This window comes from Schistocerca piceifrons, chromosome X (genome assembly GCF_021461385.2).
Source record: "Schistocerca piceifrons isolate TAMUIC-IGC-003096 chromosome X, iqSchPice1.1, whole genome shotgun sequence".
NCBI classification, from domain to species: domain Eukaryota; kingdom Metazoa; phylum Arthropoda; class Insecta; order Orthoptera; family Acrididae; genus Schistocerca; species Schistocerca piceifrons.
Genome location: NC_060149.1, coordinates 444,173,176 through 444,195,226, shown reverse-complemented (window position 1 = coordinate 444,195,226; position 22,051 = coordinate 444,173,176). Strand labels below are relative to the sequence as shown.

The 22,051-nt window shown below is 41.2% G+C and overlaps 1 protein-coding gene across 1 annotated transcript in view; it reads right to left on the bottom strand.

Annotated features, from left to right (window-relative positions):
* Positions 1-22,051, bottom strand: part of LOC124722409 (Down syndrome cell adhesion molecule-like protein Dscam2) — a 758,217-nt gene that overhangs the window by 710,144 nt on the left and 26,022 nt on the right. Inside the window, exon 2 of the mRNA XM_047247577.1 lies at positions 1,867-2,187. Within this exon, the coding sequence (XP_047103533.1) occupies positions 1,867-2,187 (321 nt within the window). The remainder of the gene's footprint in view (positions 1-1,866; positions 2,188-22,051) is intronic.

Sequence of the window (22,051 nt, the reverse complement as noted above, 5' to 3'; positions counted from 1 at the left end):
AATAGGTACTGCAGCGAATTATAACGTCGAGGCCTGCCCAGTGCCAGGGGCATGTTCTTCGGGGTTAGCTCGAAGAACAAGGCATATTAAGTAGGTTTATACTCTTACTGGCACACATGTGACGCTGCAGAAAATACATCAATTCGATTAGTTATAGGTATTAGATATAAACAGTAGATATAGATATTAAATGCCCATTGTTGTTAGTGTAACTGTAGCTCACTATTAAACTAAAAGCTAGCTGCACAACTCAATATAAATGTATAACTGTTAGGACCCACTAATGAGTTTAAGGAAGTGGGTCAACTTGTATAATTATAATGGTTATTAATAAAGAATTTAAAAAAAAAAAAAAATGACGCCCAGGCTGTAGCCCGCCGAAGCAATATGGTGAAGGCCATTTAATTTTTAGTTTTGGATCTCCATTACTTATGGGTTTTTTAGCCCTTTTTCTACGTGCCTTGTTCAAATGTCTCCCATTGTTTCCATTGAGACTGACACGTAGTCGTTTCCCTTGTCTCTCTGTTTGCGTTCTATAGTTTTGACTTGGGCGCGTATGACCTCAGTTGTTTTTTGCGCCCCAAAAGAAAACAAACAAACAATCAGTAGGACATCCGATAACTCTGTCAGTCAATGCTAATGCGTGTACCAACTCGCTATTAACGTCTCAATTTGTGGAACTCTTTCACTTAAATAAATTTTTAAGTTTTCCATCATTTCCGTTCCATTTGGATATTTGGATAATTCCTTTATGGTGATTTTTTTTGTCTTAGTGTGTTTATATTTGTGTGTGTGTGTGTGTGTGTGTGTGTGTGTGTGTGTGTTTGTGTTTGTTTGATTGTTTGTGCAGTTTTTTACTGTGTATATAATTTCTACTTATAATTTAAGACAGTAAATGTTCCCAAAATGAAATTTTTGCGCTGCAGCGGAGTGTGCTTTGACATGGAAGTTGCTCGCAGATTAAAGCTGTTTTTCCGTCCGAGACTCGAACTCGGGACCTATGCGTTTCGCGGTCAAGTGCTCTACCGACTTTTTTTTTTTTTAATTTTGTTCGTTATTCATCGTTGTGTTTGGCCGTTGCGGACGTCACATGAGATCGGTTCAAGTTCGTTTGTTGATCCGTCCACTGAGTTTTTTTTAATTTTTTTTTATTACAGAGGCCAATCGGCTCTCTGACCGAACACGCTGAGCTACCGTACCGGCGGCCGACTGAGCTACCTAAGCATGACTCACGGCCTGCCCTCACAGCTTCGTTTCCACCAGTACAGCACGCGCCCGTGAAAGGCAAAGGTCCCGAGTTCAAGTCTCGGTCCGGCACACAGCTTTAATCTGCCAGGAAGTTTCACCTTAAATGTTATTTCTCGTCTGTGATCGTCTTTCGTTTTGTCATATTTGTACATGACTGTTACAACAGCAGTTTTGTATGTCATAGATATGGTTTTTTTATTAAATTTATATCTTTCATGAAATTCAGTTTATATAATATGTAAAATTTAAGATTGTCTTTAGTTCTGAAGTCTGTCAATTGTAAGAATTTCGTAAATGTTCTCAATATACTCATTATTTCTGAGCTTTGTTTGCTGGAAAAGTTATTTAGGTATTATGCCAATTGTAAGTAGATTTCTATTTCCTGAATGTTATTCACGTAGCTTCCTCTTTCCTACGAAGAATGGAAAGATTATTGTGTATGTCTACTGTAGAGTGTCAGTTTTCTCAGAAATGGCATGGAAAAGTAAGTGTAATTTCATACGAAAATACAATATTTCATTTTCTGGAATAAAATTCAAGAAATTTTTACCTTATTTTCTTAAGTACAGTAACAGAAGTGTTTCTGTAGCAGAGTTGCTGGCAGAAATTGTCTCTTACCTGCACGCAGTTTTACGTCTCTAGATAGCACCCTGCCAAGCTTGTTGGCGGCCTGGCAGCGGTACACAGCCTGGTGGACGTCGGGCCGGTACAGTGCCGGCCCGAATGACGGGAAGACGAGCGACCCGTTGGGTAACATGAATCGTAGGCCGGCGATGCCGACGGCAGGCGTGCCGTCTTGCATCAGCCAGTTGACAGCCGCTGCGGGATCGGCGCGCGCTTGGCAGTCCAGGCGGGTTCCCGTGTTGTTGGAGAACTCCACCACTGCCGGCGGCTCAATCAGCAGCGAGGGGCCCTGCCCATCCGGCAGCGCCCAAACGCCTGCCCAGAGGACAACACCATCAGTTAGGACTGCACTCTCACAAGATAGTAAACATACTGGCAACAATTATTTACTCTGAGATGAAGTTACAGGATAGCGATATGCACATATATAGAGGCGGTAGTATCGCGTACACAAGATATAAAAGGGCAGAGTATTGCTGTAGTTGTCATTTTTATTGAGGTGACTCAAGTGAAATTGTTTCCGACGTGATTATGACCGCACGACGAGGATTAACAGACTTTGAATAGGGAACTGTAATTGGAGCTAGACACATGGGACATTCCATTCCGGAAATCGTTAGGGAATTCAATATCCCGAGATGACAGTGTCAAGAGTGTGCCGAGAATACCAAATTACATTATCCCTCACCACAGTCAACGCAGTGGCCCACGGCCTTCACATAAAGACCGAGAGCGTGGTGTTGTCCGTGCTAAGAAACAATCAACACTGCGCCAGATATCCTCAGAAATTAATGTAGGACGTACGGTGAACGTATCCGTTAGGACAGTGTGGCAAAATTTGGAGTCAGTGGACTACGGCAGCATACGGCGGACACGAGTGTCTTTGCTAAGAGCATGACATCGCCCGCATGCCTCTCCTGGGCTCGTGACCATATCGCCTGGACCCTAAACGACTGGGAAACCGTGGTCTGGTCAGATGAGTCAAGATATCAGTTGGTAATAGCTGATGGTAGGTGCGCGTTTGGCGCAGACCCCATTAAGCCATGGACCCGAGTTGTCTACAAGGCATTGTGTAAGCTGGTGGTGAATCCATACTGGTGTGGGCTGTGTTTGCATAGAATGGACTGGGTTCTGCGTATACCTGGCCGCTTGGAGACCGTTTTCAGCCATTCATGGACGTCATGTTCCCAAATGACGATGGAATTTTTATGGACGACAATGCACCTTGTCAGCGGGCCACAGTTGTCCGGCTTCAAGAACTTTCTGCACAGTTCGAGCGAATGATCTGGGCACCCACAACGCCCGACGTGAATCCCATCGACGATTTATGGGAAATAATCGAGAGGTCAGTCCGTGCACGAAGTCCTGCACGTGCAACACTTATGCAGTTATGGACAGCTATCAAGGCAGCATGGCTCAATATTTCTGCAGGGGATTACCAATAACTAGTTGAGTCCAGGTCGCCACGTCGGAATGCTGCACTATGACGGGAAAAGGAAGAGCAAAATGATATTAGAAGGTCAGCTCGGTGGTTAGAAGAATGGGAGCACTGGCGGTAGCCGAACACGGGATTCCAGGGAAATGTAGGCAATATTGGTCGTCAAGACATGTCGTGGAAGACAGAATGAAGGAAGACGAACTTGGGATTATAGAATTTGTAGATTTCGAGAAAACTTCTGGCAGGGATGACTCGAACCAGTCTTTGGAATTCTAAAGATAGCAGTGATAAAATGCGGTTTATTTACAACTTTATGGGTATCAGACCGCAGTTATATGAAAAATGTTCAAATGTGTTTGAATTCCTAAGGGACCAAACAGCTGAGGTCATCAGTCCCTAGACTTACACACTACTTAAGCTAACTTATGCTAAGATCAACACACACACCCATGCCCGAGGGTGTACTCGAACCTGTGGCGGGAGGAACCGTGCAGTCAGTGACATGGCGCCTCTAACGGCGCGGCCACTCCGCGCCGGCGCGGTTTTGTGAGTTGAAGGGCATAAAAAAGATGCAATATTTGAGAATGAAGACTTGTAACCTATTCTCCGTGTTACTAAGTTAAGCCGTGAAGGAAAATCAGGAGTAATTTGAAAAGGGAATAAAGTTGAGAGAGAAGAAATTAAAAGTTCGGAGTTTACCGAAGATGCTGTAATTCTGCCAGAGACGGCAAAGGCTTTGGATGATCAGTTGAACGAATTCGATAATGTCCTGAAAAGAGGTTATAAGATAAACATCAACATATGAGTGCTATTCGGAAAGTGAGGAACGATTGGTCGCGAAATGAAAACCACAGTGAAAATTTGGTGAAGCTTTGCACAGTCGTGTTGGGCAGTGTCTCTAGTATGCCCATAGATAGCGTCACGTAACTCTTCCCAACTCTGAGCGCACAGTGATCGCGCAAAAATGCCTATAAAATATTGTCTGTCGCCAAGTATGGGTGTCTACTGTGAGATTTCACCTGATTTCATGCGACCCTACATAATGTAAATGTCATGCATTTGCTTCTTCATGACAGTTCTCGGCAACACACTGCATGGGACTGAGGACGCCCCAGCTGCGTTTTTGATGGGAAGTGTTTGATCACCCACTATACAACTGGGACTTGGCTCCCCCTTATCTTTATCTCTACTCAACATGGCATTTTGTAACAGACAGCAAGCTGCAGTCCAAGGTAGAAAATTGTCTGAAAGTAAAGGAGGCTGCTTTTTATGATGTGGATTTTGGGAAATTGGTACAACACTATGACAGTCGGAGCGGCGACTGTATAGAGAAGTGACTGGAAGGTGTAGATAATTGTGGTTTCCATGTCGCGACCGATCGTTCCTTGATTTCAGAATAGCCCTCGTAAGTAAAACAAAGGTAATGCATTGTAGCTGAATTAAACCAGGCGATACTGAAGGAAATTAGATTAGGAAATGCTATATCGTTATTGAAAAAAATAAAAGAGAGACGAAGAGAGGGAGAGAGATTCGTTATCATCGACTAGAGATTTAAGTGTTGGGAAGTCTTATTTGAAGGTATTTGTTTGGAGTGGGAAGGAGCCCCGTGCGGAGTGAACCGTGGACGATAAGCAGTAGAGACAAGGAGAGAGTAAAACGTCTTGAAATGAGGTATTACAGAAGAATGCTAATAATTAGATGGTCGGATTGATTAGAAATGAGTAGTTACTGCATCTAATTAAGCAGAAAAGAAATTAATGACAGAGTTTCACTAAAAGAAGGGATTTTTCATAGGTAACATCTGGAGATATTCCTTTGAATAGGTAATCTGGCGATGGAGGGAAGCGTAGGCGGTGAAAATTGTAGAAGGCTGCCAATGCTTCACTATAGCAAGCAGCTACCAGATAATGTAGGATTCAGTGGTAAAGCAAGGATGAAGAGGCTTACACAGGATAAAATAGCATGGACAGTTGCAACAAACCAGACCTCCCAGTGGAGACCACAATAACAACACAAGGTTATACATCAAGAGATGTCAGAAAATTTTCAGAAGTAATTACTGTTTATTCATGTAACTTACATATCTAAATTTTATTTTCGGCGATGGTTGCTGGTATGCATTATTTTCAATTTATGAAGAACTGATATTAAATTCGGGACATCTGCATTATTTATATTTGATTTTAATTTGCATTTAGTCAGTACCTTCAGCTGATAATATGAATGTGAGCACAGTAGTTATGGGCAAAATGAAAGCCGTAAGAGGCAGCTTATCTCAAGTGCTGTGCATGTAAAACATTTCAACTCTACAAAACGTAATGGGACTAGGATGCCATTGGTTGGCTTTTTATACACCTTGCATCATTATAGATGCAGTCAGAAATATTGTATGCACACATCGAAATGGAATAATGAAGTTAAATCTCTTCAAGAAATTTAATCCTATAGATTGCATGCTGGTTACTATACTCTAGTAGTCAATAACAAGTCTTGAACCTAAATTGTAGCAAATACGAGGTAAAATGCGTGTCATGCATTACATTTCTTAGCGAAGCAGGTAGAAATCGTATCATATGTTCCATTTCTGAACAGATTATCCACTGCGGTACTGATTTATTTTGCCTGAAATATGTGCACGCACATTAAGTTAGTTGTTAGTATTCCTTATCGTCACTTAGCATCCGATTAATGCAGCTTGTAGATGAGCAGTTGTTTATTATCTTTATTTAGCTATGCTTGTGTGGGAGAGGCTATCCATACGTTCAACATTTAGGAGCAGACATTTATGGTTCAAATTGCTCTAAGCACTATGGGACTTAAAATTTGAGGTCATCAGTCCCATAGACGTAGAACTACTTAAACCTAACTAGCCTAAGGACGTCACACACAACCAAGCCAGAGGCAGGATTCGAACCTGCGACCGTAGCAGCCGCACGGTTCCGGACTGAAGCGCTTAGAATCGCTTGGCCACAGCGGCCGGCAGACGTTTATGACAGCTCATATTTACCACTGATTATTCTGTTACACACTGGACGTCATGAAACTCGCAATGTACTAACTGAACGAGTATTGACCTGTCGATGTCAGTTACAACGCGTGCCGGTAGTAATATTTGACACTCGCATCCGCGCAGTGCATTTATTAGAAACTTACATGGCACTAATCTGTTTTAGTCATAACACAGTCAGTTCGATTTATGATCATTCGACAGAAATGAATTATCGTTTTATAAATGAAATGTGAGGGCAGTATGTTTACCATTTTCATTTATGTTTGTTAACGAGTATTTCCAATGAACATTGTGATCTCAGAAGATCAAGACGTCCATCATCGGGATTAATTCGATGTTGTTCAAGAAAATTCATAGTGTGGAAAACTGTGACAGCCAAATGTTCCGAACAACTACATCTAATCCCATACTCCACAAACCACCGTAAAGTGACTGGCAGACGGTACTTCCAAACCTACCGCCTCTTAGAGTTTCTTCTCGTTCTATTCGTGTATGTAGCGTGGAAAGAAAACTTGCTTAAACGCCTGTGCAAGTACCACAATTAGTCACATCTTGTCATCCCGTTCGCTGCGGGAGCGATAGGGAGGTTATAATTAAAGTGCAGCTACTCAAAGAGGTCCACCGTGGGCTCTAATTATCGAGTGGCAGCGAAACTTAGTAGCTATGATAATGCGTTAATGCGGAGCCGATTTAAGACGAAAAAAAAAAATTAATTCCAGTTTTTGCCACCTAGTGCAAAGTTGGCGCTGTGAATGCAAGACTGATGTACAGAAATGTTTGATGGATTAGGAGCCGGACGTGGGCAGGAAATTCAAACAAATGAGTAAGGCATAACGTTGATTTTATTATTAACTACCACTTACAAAATTAGTTCAATATGAGCTCCGCAAACGTCGACGAGATGCTGGGTCCGTTAAATGACGTGATGAAGAGCACCAGATTTACACCTAGTGGCCAAAATTGGTAAATTTTTCCAGCGTAAATCTGATCCTCATTAACGCATTAGCATGTCTACCATGTACGGCTTCCATTCGATGATAACAGTGCACACTAAATCTCACAAGGGAGATTCTGAAGGTACTAATTTCCCCACTGTACATCACTGAATAAATCAGTGGATAAAAACAGCGGCAAATATTTGAGAAGAAGGTTAGTTTACTAGGTAAAATATCGCTGAGTTCTCTTATCGCTTGATTCACCAGCGAAATTAGAAACAAGTCATACAGTCACACTTATATATTGTCAGCAAAATCCACTAATATTCTTTAAGTTTCAGCGTAATACAGTATTGGTCTACATTACGATATCCTGATATGTCCAACTCTTTTCCTTGTTACTGAATTATACAAAGGAATTCCTGTTTCATTCAGAAGCTGCTTTGCGCGGTTCCCACGTGCCAGTGCAAATTTCCTGGAATTCCCTCACTTCCATTCCGTGAGAAGTATAGGAACAAGTTTGAAAAAGTTTCCTCTTCTGCTACCCTCAGCATAAAATAAATATTAAAATGCTGTATCTGCCACTTCGCACAGTACTCCAGCACACAGCGAACACGTCGACATACTCTGTAACTTTTTTTGCGTTTATTCTATTACTACTGAACTCCGGGTTACACTTCGGTATTTTTCCCAACATAAACGCGTTTCAAATGTTAACGAATTTTTAAGCTTGTTTCTTTCGGGGCCTAACACCGTAAATTAATCTTCCTCATTGTTATCTATTTGAACTGTGCGTGCTTTCATCCGAACACCCACGATGGCGGCTGTTGTTGCCTTATTGGTTTGTTATCATCGTTTAGATAGATGAAGTAACGAGTAGCCTCAGAATGAACATTTTGCTACGGCGCTAGGAATATATGCGGCAAACCAATTTATTCACCATATCACTGGTTATTCAAGTTTTGAAGGTTATAAGCGTTTGATTTTACTTTGATCACATGTTATTTTATTGTGTCTAGCACGAAGACCTTTATCCATTACAGCACTGCAGAGGTTTGGAAGCATAGAAACTAATGTTCCTGCGACTACGAGGTCATCAGAGACGGACACGAATTACAATTGGACAAAGATAATGCGAGAAACTTTTAGTGACCTCCCCAAAGGAACTAACCCGAAACTTTCGTCAGTTATGGATGACCTCGTAAAACCCAAATCTGAAGCTTGAAGCGGTAATGAACCATACTGTTCCCGAATGAGAGCCCTGAGTCAGACTATTGCACAACACCTCTTGGTTATGGTGCTGTATAGTGCGTTGCCGTATTTCGGACTCGTAATTCCATGCTATGTTCTCCTTCCTTAGATGGATGTTCCATTGCTGGATACAGAAGGATAGTGTGTGCTAAATAGTAGACTCAGCAACATCATTTGTTTCATGCGCGTGAAGTAGTTTCTTTTCAGAAGAAGCGAGTCCGCTGATTGTTCATTTTTAGAATTATTTACGTAACTTTTGGGGGCATGAATGATTTGTTGCTGACCAGAGGAAATATGTATTGGTGTCCACGTTTTACGCTCCTATTTCTTCATTATAGTTGGATGGAGGATAGTTCAGTGATGTACTTAGTGCATAACATTAGCTTCAGCACATGTCTTGAAATTACGCTTGAGGAGAATTCGGACAATAATTCACTGTTCTGCTGGAGCGTAATACACTAGTGAAAAATGAAAAGTTAGTACTCTGAAACAACATAAACGGAGTTTTATTCGGAGGTTATATAGGTTCTACACAACGTATGAAACAATCGCAGGGTCATACACCTATGAAAAGATCGTCTTCGGCAATTATAGCGGCATGTTGTGCAATTATCTCTAGCTTCAATGCCGCATAAGGAGGAACACAGATGTGTCCGATGTCATTCTGACATCTGCGACATAGAGTTGCACTCCGTTTCCACCTTGTGTCACAACTAATCTAAGACGTCGTCGGAAATGCGTTCCAAAGGTAGTTCTGCTAGTTATCTAGTGGAAGCTCCCAGACGATGCCATAAACGCCGAACTATTTAAGATAGCTGTTGATCGCTATATATGGCTACAAGGACTTTCGCTATCAGGGTGGCCTCCTTTTGTTACTTGCCAATCGCGCAGTTGTCAGTTTTTATTGTTGTCGATGTGGCCTATAGAGAACTCAAATAGTACCAAGCTGTCACCTGATTGTCGCTGGTACGTCGTGCTATATTGTGAGCTATTTCACAAGAAAAGTTGTACATGGCAAATGGAAAAGGGCTAGAGGACCCCATACTTTTGGCGAACATGTTAGAAAACTATTTTCCGCTAATAATGAGATAGAGTTTTTATTTAGTTACAGGCGGACGAACGTTAGACAAGTCACAGGTTCTTTCAGGAGAATGGTGTCACGGAAGGGGAACGAACCTAATGCGCCCTCGGTGTGTATGCCACGACGAGTTATCCCCAGATGGAAGAGGACATTCCGAGAGCATGTGTAGCAGTCCGCTGTAGTTTGTCGGTCACGGTGGCTACCAAAGACCTCTGTCACCTGGAATGTGCTACCTACCTCGGTTCTCTCCGGAGACTGGCAAGTCTATTTGCAACATTGTTCTCACTGATTACTGTCGTCTGGTTTTATGTACATGGTCTAAACCATAAAATTCATCGGTTCTGTAACAAGCTCGAGTTAAGATTCCTCGACCTCCAACACTACGTGGAGATAATGATGTAAGCTGAAGAAATGAATTAAAATTTGTGCCACGACCGTGACTTAAGCTTCCATCATTATCGTAGATAAAGATGAGACTCAAATGTCTACAGGAAAATTTAATTATAAGAACTATGTGGAGACTTGTGAAGTATCTTTTGGATGATGAGGTGAGCACCACACTCCAGAGACAACTAACATGGAGATAGAGAATTTAAAAAAAACTATTTATTAACTACGGAAACTTCCTCAGCAAAGTTCTAGAATTCATAAATCTTCTAGAAAGCAACCGTTCCATACAATGACAGGTACCGAAATGAATGGTGAACGAGGTAGAAAATAAGAAAATTTCCGAAAGCGCATGGACGCACATTGAAATGACGGAATAGACCAATGTGGAAGTGAGGTGTTTATGGAACGAAGAAGAAACATTTGGTCGACAAAAGTAGAAGACAAATCAGACTACGAACTCAAATGGACAAGTGTAATCGAAGTTGATAGGTCTAGGATAAAAATCCAGTGTTTATCTTAGCCGCCAGATTGAGAACCATCCGCGAAAGAGTCGTTCAAAGTTAGTCTAAACTTGGTGGCATGGAAATACCAGGAACAAATAGTATTAGTAGAGGGGGACTTGACTTTGTGTGGCATCGAGAGGTAAAACTACGCTTTCGTTATCGGCGTTACGGACAAACAGTCTTTCGATATGTTAAAAGTAAGTGTGCAATGCGCGTGCCGCTAAAACTCGGAAACGAGTCCCGGTACGATCAAGGGAGTTACGCGGTGTGGTGGTCCTCTATCCCCCATCAGTGAGGAAGGTTCCCGTTTTTACCTGAAAGGCGTGCTTTGGAAGACTTAAGGGCTGGAAAACTTCCCCCTCTCGAAATTTCTGGAACATTCCAGAACATTCGCTAGCATTCGAGAAGATTCTAGAGCATTTGAGAGTATTCTAGAGCACTTCACAACATTCTCGAATGTTCCGGAACGTTTCGCAATGATTCGAGACGTTCTGGAATGTTAGGGAACAGTCCGGAACATTCGGGAAGATTCCAGAATGTTCGGAAACATCCTGGAACATGCCGAGGTCATTGTGAAACATTCCAGAACACCCTCGTAAAGTTGTGGAATGTTCTGGAACATTGTGGACTATTCTAAGCCTTTTTGGTATGTTGTGGAATTCTCCACTGGTGGGCCTACGCATTGGTAAAGATCTGCCGTTGGTTCGGGCGTCAGTTTCTTGTCACTGGCGAAGGAAGGAACCGAAAAAGTAGTGCAGTGAGTGAACGAAAACAAACAGTGAAGAGTGAGTAGTTGGAGTGATACAGTGACTGAATATAAATCGAAAATAAAGTGTGAAAAGTGTCTAGTGTATTTTTTTAATAAGAAGTTAATCTGATTTATATTTTAGACAATGCCCAAACGTAAAAGAGGAGATCTTGCCAGTTCTGAAGCAAAACGGCGAGAACAAAAACAACAGCAAAATAACGAAACAGACGAAGAGCGCAAAGCACGTTTAAGTTCTCAATGAACGCGAATGAGCACCGTGTGAAGCAGAGAAATCCAAGAGAAAGGAAATGAACGGAATGAAGAATTACGAAAAAGTAGGCAAATAAAAGTAATATTTTGGACGATGTCAACTTTAATATTGAAAAGAAAATTCCCGGTGAAGAGAGAATATACAAATCGATGCACACGATGGTAAACACTGAAGAAAATGTGAACTTATTTACAGATTTTCTAAACTCTTTGCAAGTACCAGAAATGTCATTACACTGCCTTCGACTTAAAATTGGATCTCCGGTCATACTACTCAGAAGTCACAACTCATCAAAACTATGTGTTGGAACAAGGATATCATCAAACAGCTATCGAATTACATCATCGAAGCTGAACTTATGACTGGAAAGCACAAAGACACACACTATTTATCTCCAGGTACCACTGATCTCTACTGAACAGCCATTCCATATTAAAATGGCTCGAATTTCCAATCATATTAGCCTACAATTTTACAATTAAAAATGCGCAAGTACAAACTTTAAAATATTGCGGCATCAGCTTCAAAGACTCCTGCTTCTCTCACAATCAACTATACGTAGCTTGCTCTCAAGTAGGAGATTCGAAAAATTTGTGCATCTATACCCCGGGTACCAAAATAAAAAATGTTATCTGTATACAAGTATTGAAAATAGCTATAATATGTTTTCAATAATTGTCTTTTTTACCTTTCATACCTTGACAAGTGTTTTAAATGGTTAGGACATGTTTTCAATATATTTTTAACCTCTTATACTTCACAGTTTATCCTTTTATTCCAACTACCACACAACTCCCTGAGCGAAGTACTCCAGCTAGTAAGAGAATGAAGGCATTATCAGACAGCTGACTCAAACAGCTATCGAAACAGTCCATACAAAAGAGAAATGTTTTAGACAACCTGACTCCAAACACACCCGTTCTTTTTGAGAGTGTCACCAGAGTGGGATTACCACCCATGTTTCCAATATACGGGCCATAGTCACCAAAGGCAAAATGGTCGTAAAGAATTCTACAAAAGGATTTTAATTTGATAGAACTGACAGACAGTCACTAAAATCGAACTTAAAAAGCGAACTAAAACAATTGGCTCAATCCGACAAACGCAGAAGAACTGTGGTTTAAGCTCATGTACGTCATACATTGCGATCTGGATAAATACGTACCAGATACCACAACAAAACATGCAGTCACTCATCATGACTAACCTATCATTCAGAGACTTTATTGTAGTTGTCGATGCATTTAAACGAATGGATTATTCGATACACTTCACAAATTCATTATATGGTACAAATGTGTTCAAAATGCTAATTTCATATTTCATACAGTTTTAATAACATCAACAAAATAGTTTTGTATACCTGCGTACCAGATATGTATTCAAATAATGCATATGGTATAAGTAATATTAATTATTATATTTCAAAAACTGATTTATGTTTTTTCGTATATTGGATTTATTTCGAAATTTGCTTACTCAATTTTATTTCTATTTGGAGTCATCGGCATTAAAGTTTGTAATCATAAAGTTTTAAAATAACTTCAAAGTCAAGATAGATGACAAGTAACTCACCTATCATTTAAAAGAATCCCTTTGATACATGTACAATCTGTGTTCTTGTTGGTCAGAAGTTGGAAGACATAAATTGGCGGAAGTGAGATGTAGTTGTCGGCGCATACTGCCCTGTTGAACAGTTGAAATTTGAAGGTTTTATACTGGGGAGTTAATTCAAATGACTCCAAATGATGAAAATTGCCAGTGTAATTACGACTGATGCATTGTTTTACTTACATAAGCCGATTTCTGTTTCTTTTCTTTCTTTGTTTAAGAGAAAGTATAATTTTTGATTTGTGGAACACTGTGACTCACTATAATGAAAAAGTCTAAATTTGAAGACATGTGAAACTACTAAATGTGAAACGAAGGTAACAGATCAGCAGATGAGTGCATTTTGACCACATAGTGTTCTTATCCGAAAATCAACACTTGGATCATATTATCAAGACGCAAATTATTTTCTCAGCGAACCGCTTTTTCGTCATGGAGCCACAAGAAACAAATTACTGTGCGACCTCCTCCTTCTCAGACATTTTGGCTGCAATATACACTCCTGGAAATGGAAAAAAGAACACATTGACACCGGTGTGTCAGACCCACCATACTTGCTCCGGACACTGCGAGAGGGCTGTACAAGCAATGATCACACGCACGGCACAGCGGACACACCAGGAACCGCGGTGTTGGCCGTCGAATGGCGCTAGCTGCGCAGCATTTGTGCACCGCCGCCGTCAGTGTCAGCCAGTTTGCCGTGGCATACGGAGCTCCATCGCAGTCTTTAACACTGGTAGCATGCCGCGACAGCGTGGACGTGAACCGTATGTGCAGTTGACGGACTTTGAGCGAGGGCGTATAGTGGGCATGCGGGAGGCCGGGTGGACGTACCGCCGAATTGCTCAACACGTGGGGCGTGAGGTCTCCACAGTACATCGATGTTGTCGCCAGTGGTCGGCGGAAGGTGCACGTGCCCGTCGACCGGGGACCGGACCGCAGCGACGCACGGATGCACGCCAAGACCGTAGGATCCTACGCAGTGCCGTAGGGGACCGCACCGCCACTTCCCAGCAAATTAGGGACACTGTTGCTCCTGGGGTATCGGCGAGGACCATTCGCAACCGTCTCCATGAAGCTGGGCTACGGTCCCGCACACCGTTAGGCCGTCTTCCGCTCACGCCCCAACATCGTGCAGCCCGCCTCCAGTGGTGTCGTGACAGGCGTGAATGGAGGGACGAATGGAGACGTGTTGTCTTCAGCGATGAGAGTCGCTTCTGCCTTGGTGCCAATGATGGTCGTATGCGTGTTTGGCGCCGTGCAGGTGAGCGCCACAATCAGGACTGCATACGACCGAGGCACACAGGGCCAACACCCGGCATCATGGTGTGGGGAGCGATCTCCTACACTGGCCGTACACCACTGGTGATCGTCGAGGGGACACTGAATAGTGCACGGTACATCCAAACCGTCATCGAACCCATCGTTCTACCATTCCTAGACCGGCAAGGGAACTTGCTGTTCCAACAGGACAATGCACGTCCGCATGTATCCCGTGCCACCCAACGTGCTCTAGAAGGTGTAAGTCAACTACCCTGGCCAGCAAGATCTCCGGATCTGTCCCCCATTGAGCATGTTTGGGACTGGATGAAGCGTCGTCTCACGCGGTCTGCACTTCCAGCACGAACGCTGGTCCAACTGAGGCGCCAGGTGGAAATGGCATGGCAAGCCGTTCCACAGGACTACATCCAGCATCTCTACGATCGTCTCCATGGGAGAATAGCAGCCTGCATTGCTGCGAAAGGTGGATATACACTGTACTAGTGCCGACATTGTGCATGCTCTGTTGCCTGTGTCTATGTGCCTGTGGTTCTGTCAATGTGATCATGTGATGTATCTGACCCCAGGAATGTGTCAATAAAGTTTCCCCTTCCTGGGACAATGAATTCACGGTGTTCTTATTTCAATTTCCAGTAGTGTACTTGCGTCCCCCCGCTAAAAAGTGCGCTTGATCAAAACAACAATTAAAGACATTTTTCAAGTTTTTACATTTAATTGTTCTATGAATTAAAAGAGAGGGGTATCGTCACATGGTACAAAAGAGATTGCAGGATAAGTTAAAGAGAAATGTTAACGATGACTCGTTCATCCGCAAGATGGCACGTAAGTGAAGCCTTGAATAATGTGCAGTCAGTTCCTGGTAAAGATATACCAGAAAGTCGTAGGCGTAAGCAAGATCAATGAAGGGATCCAATTATTCCTTCCAGCCTATCACAGATTGAGCCTGAAGACAACAGACACAAAGCTTGATCAGTAAAGTCCGTATTTAAAAATGTAAAGGGCGGTGAAATTAAACTTATCCGGAAAATATGTCATGCACTTTAAGATAGGCAACTCAACTTACATTAGAGGCCCAAGTTATGGATGATGTAAGCTGTCGTGACTATCTGAAATACTTTGTGGATCAAATTTTGTTTTTCCCATTGTATTAAACCCTTAGGATACTATTATCCTAATGTTTTATCACACGCGAAGTCACTCATGACAGACACTGAAAAATGCCATCACCCGTAGAATTCCTTTCCTAGCTGATATTTATCGAGCCTAACGCATAGTTCAGTGAGACTTGAAATAGATCACTCCTGTTTACAAGAAGGGCAAAAGAAGAGAAGCGATATTTATATTATAATATCGCTGTCGTTCGTTGCTGGCATAATCCTAGATCATAATGTAAGTACAAACATTACGACCTCCCTGGAATATAAGATGTTCCTCTCAAAGTATGATTCTGAGAGGAGAAAAAAACATTCGTTTGCTCAGCTTACTACAAGTTGTCTTGCTAACAACGAAGGCAGAGGGCGGGTAGATTCCGTCGACCGGGATTTCCGAACAACGTTCACCACTGCTGCATACTATCGGCTGACAACCAAGACGCGACTGTATGCAAAATCTTGACAGACACGTGATTGGCTCGAAGAATTTTTAACTAACGAAATCCAGTACATTAGTCTGGAAGGTGAATGGACAACAGGAACGAAAGTAACATCGGGGGTTTTCAAGGACACGTAATGGAAGTACTACTGTTCTCAATAAACATAAATGATTTATCAGATAGCATCAGCAGCATCATTCAATTATTAACTGATGATGCTGTCGTATATAGGAAATTATCATCGATCAGTGATCGCAGGGAAATACAGAACGAAATTTAATAGAATTTTCACTTTCTATGAATATTGGGAGCACTTCTTGAAAGTGAATAATTGCAATATAGTCTCCACCGATAGTTCACAAGTATAATGTTATTCGTAAACTTGTGGGAGCCCCTCAGATCGCGTACTATACTGACGGACACGGAAACTGTTGCAGCAAAATTCTCAGTTCATAAATTCACCACCAGAGTTCACACCGTCACTCTGTTTAAAATGCTAGTTAATAGCTAAAAGGTCAGTGGGGGTTAGTGTATGCTTATATTGTTATGCACTGCCTGACACAAAAGTACTTAGTATCATTGACACAGTATCAACAGTAAGTCCTTTAGAAAACAGCGATGCATCATCAAAGGAAGTCAATAAGATGCGCTAAATTACGCATTTGGTGTACAACTGTGCCCACAAAAGTTATAAATAATGCAGATAGATACGCTGTCAGGAAAAAAAAGTGCAAAATGCTCAGGGAATGTGTTCTGTGGCACCAAGGTATAATGTGTTCATGCTGAGGCGTTGTAGTGTTAGTGATTCGTTTGTCGCGGACATCAGCGATCAGATGAAGCTCAGGAGGCGTGTCAGTGTGACCACTATTTTGACTCTGCATTCTGTAAATGTGCTGAGTTTGGAGGGGGAAAGCGTTTGCAATATTCATTCTAGGATACAAAGATGCCCACCGACGTGTACACACCCCTGTTCAGCAGCTTAAGCCATCGAATTGAGGTCCTGCAGGAAGCTGAATGAACGCATCGACGGACTGCTGAATTTGTTCGGCACGATGTATCTGTGGAGTGTCGCTGCATTCAACACTGGCCTGTAGAACATTCCAACACGTGTTCAAATGGTTCAAATGGCTCTGAACACTATGGGACTTAACATCTGAGGTCATCAGTCCCCTAGAACTTCGAACTGCTTAAACCTTACCAACCTAAGGACCTCACACACATCCATGCCCGAGGCAGGCTTCGAACCTGCGACCGTAGCGGTTGCGCGGTTGCAGACTGAGGCGCCTAGAACCGCTCGGCCACACCGGCCGGCCCAACACGTGTAGACAAGGCTCTGGACGCCTGCGAAATACATGAGCACGTCAAAATCAACGTATTCCGCGAGCATCGATGGCCGTCCGAACATCATCCAGAGACAAGATTCGGACAAATGTTGTATCTGCTGCCTCATCAGAGACCAGTGGGATCCGTCTACTTGCACCAGGACTATCGTAAACTTGTGGCTCTGACCAGGCAAACAATGACGCCAGAACACCACCAAGCTTGGCTACTCTGGTCTGTCAAAGACGTGACTGGTGAGTGGAATGATTTCAGTAATGAGAATAGGTTCTGTCTGTTTGCTCATGATGGACGTATACCTGTATGGCGTACACCAGGTATGAGCATTCATGAAATTTAACAGTTGTGCGGCCACTTATTTCAGTTGACCATGAGATGATTGTGTTAGTTCAAGGAGCTATTTAAACCTACAGAACAAAGGTATTTGGGTATTTTTAGGAGTAATGGCTAATTTACTTTTTTGTACAGCAGTCAGTATCCAATATACCCATTTAGCTATATCATCTGCTTTGTTGCCATTTTTTTCTTCTGTTCTGTGTTGCATAATACGACTGGCAGCATAATTTTTTGTGTTCGTGTGTGTGTTTGTGTGTGACTAGGAGATAGAGAAACTAAGAGAAACGAAGATAGATTAATAGGTTAACCGACTGACAGAGAGAGAGAGAGAGAGGCCCCACACTTTACTTTTTTTTAAAGAATGTGAGCCTTTACTGCGGTTCACGGAGTTTTATAGAAATAGTCTCTGCGATTAGTATAATTCTCTCTTTCTTAACCTACCTAATCTAATTCTTCCGGTTTTTTCTGACCTTTATCATTTCAAGTCCTAGCATAATTTTATAAAAATACTGCAGTGACGGTTAAAGCGCACCATCTTACGTAAAACATACCGAGTCCTCCAGTTGTCAGTCCGTGGATTGCCGTGATCTAACGGGAAAGCGTACCCCTTTTTCATTACTGCTAGTGCTCGATTCGGTGAGCAAAGTAAATAAACGAAGAGAATATTTCGTAACGGCAAACACTGCCTGCGGATTACGCAAATAAAATTCCGGTGGTACGAGACGACTATCTGTCATACACTGAGCTGGAGTTCTCATATGCGGCAATTTACTGGAGACTGTTTTATTTGAGTGTTCCATAGGGACGATCATACCTAGACTAGCGCGAGCGGTAATGGCGGTGATCCAGGATACTCTCTATAAAACATGTACAATCTACAGATATGTTCATTCTGTGTCAGTTACAGTGAAAATCTAAATAGTTTTGAAACTTAGTTATTTAACTGCTAATTCTACTCCAAGTTGGTAAAAGTTTTACAAATTTGGCGTGATCGGACAGCTGTTTATCTTTTATGAGCGAATGCTTATCAAAAAGCTGGAAGCTGCCGATGTTTGATATTCAGTACTAGAATACTGTCTTTTCTAAGGGAAGGAAAAGTGATGTAGATTTACATGAACAGTTGTAGACGTAAATTACCGTTTTTGTTTAAGATAACTGAATACATTTTCACCATTGGGTAACATATGCCAAGAACAATATTTTTTTTCGATTATGGGTGACACAGGCAATGTGAAATGAAATTATCTGCATCTTACATATGCTCTCATAAATAGACGATTTTCCTAATAGTATAGTCTTATATAGTCCGTAACTAGCTTGCCGTCGATAGTATGGTAACTTAAGTAATGTCTGACAACTTAATTGGACATCGAAACTGTCATGTATCCGTGCGTGCGGAAACACGTGTACCTCAGGGGGAACGTTTACGGTAGGAAGGGGGGAGAATAGATAACTGGCGTACAGTTGCAGAGGTCCCAAAAGCTGTATGATGGCTTTTTTTTTTTAATCTGATCAGTCGCAAAACAGAAACCACAGTGAAAACTAAAAATGTTTTATTTGCAACATTTACCTACACCTACATAGTCGGCACTCCAAATTAATCAATCGATACCCATGAACTAGAGATATAAGTGATGTTCACCGCTGTAGAATGAAGGACAAGTGGGCAAGAATACGTAGTCATGGTTGCAAACAAAGGTAAGACTGTCCCAAAAACGGCACAACGATGTAATAAAAAGCGAGGTATAAACAAACTACACCATAATGTAAGTTATAATGAATGCTAATCATATGATGGAGACGTGGGTTGTATACGTTATCTTTTAACAGTTGATCGTTACATAATTACACTAAGTGATAAAGGTGGACGTCGTCGTTATGAGAAAGACGAAATGTATCGTCACCATCGCTCTTAAAATTTCATATTAACAGGTATCTAGATATTTCGTATTTTCATGGTGAGTTAAATTTGCCGCGATTGTCCTAAATCACTCTTGGTCAAGATTATTATAAATAAATCTCCGCACCTGAACTACGTCTCTGTCTCTTATGATCTGGGTGTCGAAGAACGAGTGTCCTATGGTTTACATAGAAAGTGGCCGTAATCTAATCTAGGTGGTATTTGATCCAAGTGACAGATGAAGATGCGAAGACGAGAAAGTTACATGTGAACTCAAAAATAGCTCTGTTCTACACGAGTAAAATATAACTTCTGAAATGTATCAGGCAAGTGGCAAAAACTTAATGTATAAAACCCATAAAGTTCTTATAGATATTAATATTAAGAGAAGTGAAGATTTAATACTTATCTCAATCGAATAGTTTCATAGAATGGTGATAAACTAACACCACGAACTATAGAGAGATGATCCTGATGGGGGTTACCTACGCAATTATTTCAAAACTTGATTCAAGAGAAGAGGAGCACAAAGAGACCATTCAACAGGCAAATGATTGATAGGAAGATCCTATGCAGTGAAAATTGTTAATTAGAAGACCAGGTTACAAATTTGTATATGCAGACGAAATGTGATTATATCTGTATGTCTAGAACCATACGATCAGTAGATGTCTCCTTCTTAATGTATTAGAAGCACTGAAACTAGATAACAAATAAAAATTCCATTATTTAAGTGAACTGCCGGGCTGAACCAAGGCTCTCATAAGTAAACGTATAATCCTCCTCACAGTTGTGTCTTCTACTGGGAAAAAGAAATAACACTTCAGAAAAAAGCGTAAACGTAATGTTAATTTTTATTTACGCTAGTCGACGGTCATTATGATTTTTATGTGAGTAGCTTACGAGGCTCTTTTACAATTACCATGAAAGTGCAGCTCTAAGTGAACCGTGAATCTAAAACTTGAAAGGAAATTGAATAAAGCTGTCAAATGGTGTTTGAATTGATATTTCTAATAGTAAGAAACAAAATAGGTTAGAGAAACATTTGACACGCCTTCAAATGATGCTAGAACTTACGTAGAGCAAATCGAACGGTGAGGCAAAAATGTGGATTACACTGCTTTGAAAAATCAAGTATTTAAATATTTAAGATATAAACAAAGAACAATAGCAGCTAGACCTCTCATATGCTAGTTACGTAGAAAGAGCAGTAAGTGCAATGCGCTGTTCGATTGGTACTGCGCTCTGATTTCTGTCTGCAATTGATAATAATTTTCATATTCCTTTTTTTCGGGAAAAGTGAGTGTGTAAGAACAACGATGTCGACAGCACTTGTAACGGAGACATTACTTCTTGTGACACACATTTTCTTTCATGATTTTTGAAGGATTCTCTACTAAAAATTTGTTGGGACCGAAAAATTGTTGGACCCTTTTTACACACTCGGGCAAAGAAAATAGAAATATGTCAAGGCTACGCAACAGCAGACTACACGGTCTACATAATCTACCAGCAAAATATCCTATGACATGCTTTAAAATTCTTTGATACTAAGTTAAACATTTATTTTTAAAGTCTCAATCGGCACCTCATTTGTTGAGCATGATTTCGAGCATTATTCTAAGGCACATCACGTTTCCCTAATCTATTTTATTTATTACTTGTCAACATTTCACGATACTTTAGACTGTTTCTTTTTTGGAATTTTTTGATTTTTATTTCTTGTTTCGAAGGCATGAACTATAATATATTTAAATATGTATCAGTATTCTGTTATAGTTACCAGTACAAAGAACAACAGAAAGTGAATGAGGTATCTATTGAGAATTTAAAGTTCATCTTTAACTTAGAATTTTAAAGACTATTAGAATATATTTTTCTGGTGGATTTGTCATAAATACCCTGATTAATTCAAGCAGTTGGATCTTTTCTGGAATGTATTAACACTGCAGCAGAGTGTTCGCTGATTGGAAACATTCTGGCAAAGTAAAAGTTTGTGCCGGATTGTGACTCGAACCTTTCGCAGTGAAGTGCTCTATCAACTGAGCTATCCAAGCACGACTCTTGACCTCCCTTCAGAGCTTTACTTCCGCCGGTACCTCATATCCGCGTTCCAAACTCATATCCTTTCTTCCACAGGTGCTAATCTAGCAAAGTATGCAGGAGAACATTAGTGAAGTTTGAAAGGTAGAAAATGAGGTACGTACTGGCAGAAGTAAAGCTGTGAGGACAAGTGGCAAATCACGCTTGGATGATTCAGATAGTACAGCACTTGCCCACGGAATCCAAACGTTTGAGGTTCGAGTTCCGGTCTAGCACACTGTTGTAATCTGCCAAGAAGTTTCGCTTAAACATATTTTTTAAAACTAGACCTCTCTCTTATCAATTTGATACCCAGAGTGGTCATTTCCTATTATTTATTTTACTTCATTACCCTGATTACTTAACGTCAAATAAATCCTTTTTTGAAAAACTAGTCCTCACATTGGTCAGTT